General features: G+C 43.4%; 1 protein-coding gene across 1 annotated transcript in view; it reads right to left on the bottom strand.

The window, feature by feature from the left end:
• Positions 1-835: 835 nt before the first annotated feature.
• Arpc5 (actin related protein 2/3 complex subunit 5) overlaps positions 836-6,609 on the bottom strand; it is a 9,601-nt gene continuing 3,827 nt past the window's right edge. The window contains exons 3-4 of the mRNA XM_021155719.2: positions 4,957-5,133; positions 836-2,155 (exon numbers count right to left, since the gene is read on the bottom strand). Of these exons, the coding sequence (XP_021011378.1) occupies positions 2,093-2,155; positions 4,957-5,133 (240 nt within the window). The 3' untranslated portion in view covers positions 836-2,092. The remainder of the gene's footprint in view (positions 2,156-4,956; positions 5,134-6,609) is intronic.

Genomic DNA, 6,609 nt, shown 5'->3' with positions numbered 1-6,609 from the left:
CCTGTAATCCAGGTCGAGGCTGAGGAAGGACTACTACTGTTTGAGGCCAGTCTGGACTAAAAATTGAGATAAGGCGAAGGGTTTGCTGAGACAAGCTTGAGGACCTAAGTTCAGGCAGCTAGAACCTAGGTCAGACATGGTGGTGTCTGTAATTTCAGCACGGAGGCCTAAAGAGGATCCCCAGCGTTCGCTGGCGAGTCAGTCAAGTCACTGGTAAGCTCCAGGTTCAGTGACTCTCAAAAAATAAGGTGGAAATGCAACTGAAAGACACCTGACAGTGACCTCAGGCTCCACATACATCAGCTCCCACGTGGCCAACGAGGAAGCACTTGTGTGCCAAAGCACTTGGGCAGTCTGTTAGTTACCACGACCCACAGACACACTTGTTGAGCCCACGCACCCACCCTGATTCAGTTCCTGGGCTGTACTGCTTGGCCATTTTCACCATCCACTTAGCAGAGCCCAGGCTGACAGACCTTACTATATCCATTCCTGTGATCTAAACTATGGATCAGTCAGGGGCAGTTGAAAAACAGAGTTGCTGAGCATGCAGGCGTGAGAAACAGGTCTGAGGTGTAACAAGGGGAGCTTGGAAGCTGGGAGTGCCTTTGACAGCTACAGGAATTTGGTCATCTAGGTCACTGGTCCGTCCTGCTGAGACCCAGAGGGTAAGAGTCACACCAAGGCCTCAGCAGTGCTCTGACATCCTTAGTGGCTCTTCTCCCTACCTGCTCTCATCGCGTGGCTTCATACATCCTTCCACACAGATAGCTACACTGAATGCCCTTCTCCTTAACTAACTGGAGAGTTACAAGTATTCAATTAAGAAAAAAAATTATTCAACACTGACATTTTATTTTCTGAAGTTTATCATAATTTTACAAAACAGAACAAAACAAAAAAGGCAGGTATCAAAAACAGCAGTTTATAGAGTTTCTGCGCTGGTTCTCACCTCAGTCAGTGACTCTGGAGTTGGCATCTTAGGGAAAGACAAGCAGGCTGATTCCCTCTCGGCCACGCACATTCAGGTGGTTGGTTTCGGAACTACTTTGTAATAACTTTTTACAAGCACCGGTCATTTTTTGAGAATCAATTTGGTTTGTCCAACGAAGTAAACACTTTTGTTCTTTTACTATGTGGCATTTTTCTTTCTTAAAAAACACTGAGCTGAAACACAGACTGTGTATTTGGATCAGAACCAAATCTTCTGAGGTCCCCATTACCTGAAGAACACTGAAGACATCATCGGGAAGTCATAGGAAATGTTCCAGTGAACACTTGTGTAATGGCTAAGGCAGCTACCTTATTTCTGATGAAAGTATTTCATCCAGAGGCTGCTGGAGGCCTGTCTCTGACTTGGGACTGTTTCCCCAGGCAGCCTTATTACCAGAAGAAAATGGGATGTTTGTGCCAGAGGCGCTTATATTGTGTAAATACATTTATATAGAGCAAGACTCCTTGCTCCGGACCCTGGGTCACCACAAAGAGATTGAGAGGCCATGAGAATTGGATGCTAACAGGAAGTAGCACACTTACACTTATAGCATCATCTGGAGGCAAGCGGAAAGAAAGCTGGAAACTGGTAGTGGGGCTCACCCACTACTTGCTCTGGAAACACATTTTGCTTAAATAAGGGAAGTGTGGTCCAGTTTTGCAATGTTAATAGCTGCCAGTCTCTCATTTTTAAAAATAAAGATCACTTCCTGACCAGCAATGAGTTAGGAAACTGGCCTCAACTTTGATCACATCTCTCAGTATTGGTTAAAAATAAAGTAAAACCCTTAAACCAGTCAACAGAGTTAGAAATTGCACAATCAAACTTGAATATAAATTACAGAATGGGATACATATTATTGACATGGTTATGAAAGGATCAAACACTCCCACTGAGACAAAATTTTCTCCACATTATTTCAATTTTCATTAAAGGAAACTGATATGTAATTTTCTTCTTTACAGATATGAAAAAGGAAGCAAGAAGGCAAAGCTGAGAGAAACAGATGCTACCCACAGGGCAGCGGTGCCATTTGGTTGTTTTGGTCTTTGTACCAGCAACTCCCACTCCTGTGAACGGTGTCCAGTTCCAGCTGGACTACACGGTTTTCCTTGCAGTCAAAACGCGAACGATGGACCCCACTCCTCCAGCAGCAAGTGCCTAAAACAAACCAAATACACAGAAGAGGTCAAAGGGAAGTCTAAGGTTAGGCAGAACCCTGAACTCATTAACTCGGTAAGTTCTTCCTGAGCACCGTCTATGCCCCAGGCCGGTCTCAGCATAGGACTGATGACAGTCTTATTACTAGGACTTAACACATAACAAAGACCAGCCTCTCAGGGCTCCCGCCCCTGTGAACTTACTTCCAAACAGACACTAGTCACTCTTCTAGTACACCTTGTCTAAAGAATGTTCAGGATGTCTGTAGTACAATGTTTCTAACTAAAACGTTCAAATATAAACCCAGGACATTCGCCATCTCCCTCCCTCACTGAGGTTGGGAAGAACCTGAGGCTGGGACCAGTTACCCCAACTTCTACTCGGTTTGCAGACCCCCCCACCCCCCATGGTAAGAAGATATTACTTAAGAGCTAAGAGCTGATCTCTAACTTGGAATCTCTGACTTGAATACCTGGGAGTCATGATTAAATATTAGCAGTTGGAAATTTTGGTGTACTTATTTGGTTAACAGTTATACAAGAAGAATATTTCAGTATTGTGTATGAAGTGCTGTGTGTTATCTTCGAGTTCTACAAAAGCAGAGTAAGGGCATATGCCTAGCCGGACAGCAAGAGATGTCAGGGAAGCTGACAGCCAGATACCAGAAGCCAGTATGGAGGTGTGAGGGTGGGGTGCACTCAGGGAAAGGCTGGTAATGCTGAGGCCTAAGGAAGAGTGAAATAAATGTGTTGTCAATGAATGACAAGATACCTTTGGATTTTAGGTCACTTTCCAGCAGTTGGGTAGAAAACAGAATGGTGCAAACCAGTTGGGACACTCTAGCAGTCGCCCTGAGATGCCGCAAAGGGTGCATCAGAGACCTACTGGTACAGATGCACTTGAGGAGTACTCAGAAAGTCAACCCCGGAGAGATCTGGAAAAACCAGACAACCCATGTGCTGCTCTCCTCACCAAAGTGAGTTTCTCCTTCTAGTACTGAATCTGGGTGGTGGTGGTGCATGTCTTTAATCCCAGCACCTCACGAGACAAAGGCAATGGCTCTGATTTCAAGGCCAAGCCTGGTCTACAGAGTGAATTCCAGGACAGCCAAGACTACACACAGAGCCCCTGTCTTGAAAAACTACCCACCTCCGTCAAAGAGAAATAAATGAAATGTGAGCAAGAATAGAGAGAGCCTGCAAACAGAGTCCAAATAAGATGGCCATACAAATTATTCCACAAGTTCCGTTCAGCGAGAGGGCGCACTGTACTTAGGACGGGTACGATACTGGAATACTGCAAGGAAGGCTTTCACAAATAGCTCTTTGGTAGTGTATGTAGATAAAGTGATTTAACTAAGGCTCAACAACAAAATTTCCTTTTAGTTTTATCTTTTTTTTTTTTTTTTGGTTTTTCGAGACAGGGTTTCTCTGTATAGCCCTGGCTGTCCTGGATCTTATACACATGTTTTCACTCCGACTTAAGACAAGGGTTTTTAAAAGGAACTGATTTTCAGGGGCTGAAGGAGATGGCTCAGCACATGAAAAGTGCTAACTCATAGAGTTACATTCCCACAATCTACACACACACAAATCATAGGCAAATTTAATGCTTAGCATCTGGAATCCCAGCATTTCTATGGAGAGATGCGGCTATGTTATTGTTAGTATTTTATCAGTACAAGAGCTAGGTATGAAAGTTTACTTAAAAAGACTACACTTGTTTTGTGTATATGTATGTGGGTACAATGTATGTGAATGTGTGTGTGTGTGTGTGTGTGTAGGTAGTTCTTTCTGTCCATTATGTGGGCCTCAGAGAATGAGTCAAGTTGTCAAGTTTGCTGGCAGGAAATTCTACCCAACTGAGTCACCTGGTTCATCTATCTACTAAATTCTTATACAGAACTAAAAATAATTTCCTTTTCTCTTCCTCCCTGAGACCCAGCCTCCCAATACAGCATATAATTCATTATGTAGACCAGCTTGGCCTGGGATACCTCTCTCTAGAGACATACACTTCCATCCATGGCCAATAACAATTTCTGAAATACAGAACTACAGTGCATGAGATCAACCACGAATGCTGGGCAAATACTCCTTCTCCATGGCCTTTGGCAACTTGTCATAACTTTTATCCCTTTGAGCTTGCCTATTTCAGATTATTTCACACAAGTAGAAATATAAATACTTTTTTTTTAAAGATTTATTTATTATTATATATAAGTACACTGTAGCTGTCTTCAGTGTCACCAGAAGAGGGTGTCAGATCTCATTACGGATGGTTGGTTGTGAGCCATCACGTAGTTGCTGGGATTTATCTATATTGTAGAATGTACAAAAACTCCATTCCCTTCCATGGATGAGTAACATCCCACTGTTTCTAGGTACAATATATTATCTTGGGTTATTTCTATCCTTTTTTTTTTTTTTGGTTTTTCGAGACAGGGTTTCTCTGTGTAGCCCTGGCTGTCCTGGAACTCACTCTGTAGACCAGGCTGGCCTCAAACACAGAAATCCGCCTGCCTCTGCCTCCCAAGTGCTGGGATTAAAGGCGTGCGCCACCACTGCCTGGCTATTTCTATCCTTTGATTAATGTAAAAGAATTCATATTTCAAGTACATAATCACTTATGTACTAAGTATATGCAAATAAATATGCAGTGCAAAAAGGACTTCTTTAAGATCAAGGCTGGTAAGCAAATGTAAGCTTTTCATTTTAATAAAGGTGTCCAATCAAGTCATCTTTCAGGTGACAGAGATGGTATTTCCCATTTTAAAGGAGCCAGTTCCAGTTGAAACTTACCTTTTCATGCCACTGCAGCAACACAGCACTGCTGTTATCAGATGGGCTCTCAAAGCCTTTATAAATATACTTCATTAGGAGGTCCACACCGTTCTTGTCCAGAGACTGCACTGCCTTTTCAATATCATTAGCTTTAAAAGAGATAAGCACCTTCAAGACGATGCTGCCTGCACGGTCCTGAGGGCAAATGTGGAACAAAATATTTAGACACGTGTATGCTGGGAACAGAATCTTAGAAAGGCCGTGCTAGAGTGACATCCCAAGACTGACGTGGAGGGTGTGAAAGAAGACTCCTTGGGAACATGGCCAGCGATTAGATGAAGGAAGAACAAGTGCTGTGAGCGTGGGTTTCAGAGCGTTCAGAGTGTTCCAAAGATTCTGGTGTGACAGAGCTGGGTGGTGGGAGAAGCAGGAGCAAAAGAGAGGAGACAGGAGAGGGCAGGCCACGTGAGGGCCAGCAGGCCACTGTAATGGCTCAGGCTTTTACTGGGAAACGACACAGTGGAGAAATTCAAGAGCAGTGACCCAGTCTGTTTCCCATTTTAAGAAAACTGTCTGGAGGCCAGCAGCGAGGGCAGGAGTAAGACAAAAGCAGGAAGCCCAGTGGGGTGATTCCAACAGCACTGGCTGCTTCTGGCTGGCATGTGAGTCGAGGTGGTAAGAAGGGAGCCCCTTCTCTTTGTTGGTTTGTTGTTTTAGAGACCAGGTTCCTCCTTGTAGCTGTGGCTGTCCTGGAGGTTACTCTGCAGAACAGGATGGTCTGGAGCCCACAGACATCCGCCTGCTTCTGCCTCCTGAGCTGTGGGATTAAGGGTGTGTGCCCCCACGTCCAGCTCAGGAACATATTTTTTTGATAGAACTGAAGGCAGAACTGGGGACTGATAGACTGATGGGAAAATTTAACAATTTATTATAACATTTAAATTTTACTTCTTGGTCTTAAGAACACCTAACCAGGGCTGGAGAGATGGCTCAGCGGTTAAAGAGCACTGACTGCTCTTCTGAAGGTCCTGAGTTCAAATTCCAGCAACCACATGGTGGCTCACAACCATCTGTAATGAGATCTGACTCCCTCTTCTGGTGTGTCTGAAGTCAGCTACAGTGTACTTACATATAATCAATAAATAAATCTTAAAAAAAAACCCAAAACTCCTAACCAAAGAAAAAAACTGATTTATGTAATTCTATCTTGTTGGATCTTTCAAGAGTGGTTATTTTCTTAAAAGATCCCTTTTGAAACCATGTAGAACTTTTTAAACTTTCCTACTTACAGACGTTAGATTTACCTATACTCATCTCTAAACTTTCCCTCTGGTAGAGCCTGTTCCAGAAGCAAACGTATCTCCTCACGCACTGCCTAAGCGGAGGGGACATGGAAGCGACCTCTCAGCTCTTCACTGCTCCTCCTGCTCAACACAGTGGGTCTTCCGAGGTCCTAGGGGTGGGGTTTACAGAATGTTTGTACCGCCAACGTTCTCTTCAGTTTAAAGACTGACTGACATTTCTCTATATATCTTTGCATCTAGAGCTATAACCTCCTATCCACAAGCTGCCAAAAAACAAAATCAACAAACAAACAAACAAACAAAACCACATAAAATCAGAAGGGGTAAAACTGAAAATTAAACCAAAAAAAAAAAAAAAAAAAAAAAA

This window comes from Mus caroli, chromosome 1, assembly GCF_900094665.2.
Source record: "Mus caroli chromosome 1, CAROLI_EIJ_v1.1, whole genome shotgun sequence".
Lineage (NCBI taxonomy): Eukaryota > Metazoa > Chordata > Mammalia > Rodentia > Muridae > Mus > Mus caroli.
This window is presented reverse-complemented; position numbering and strand designations above follow the sequence as displayed.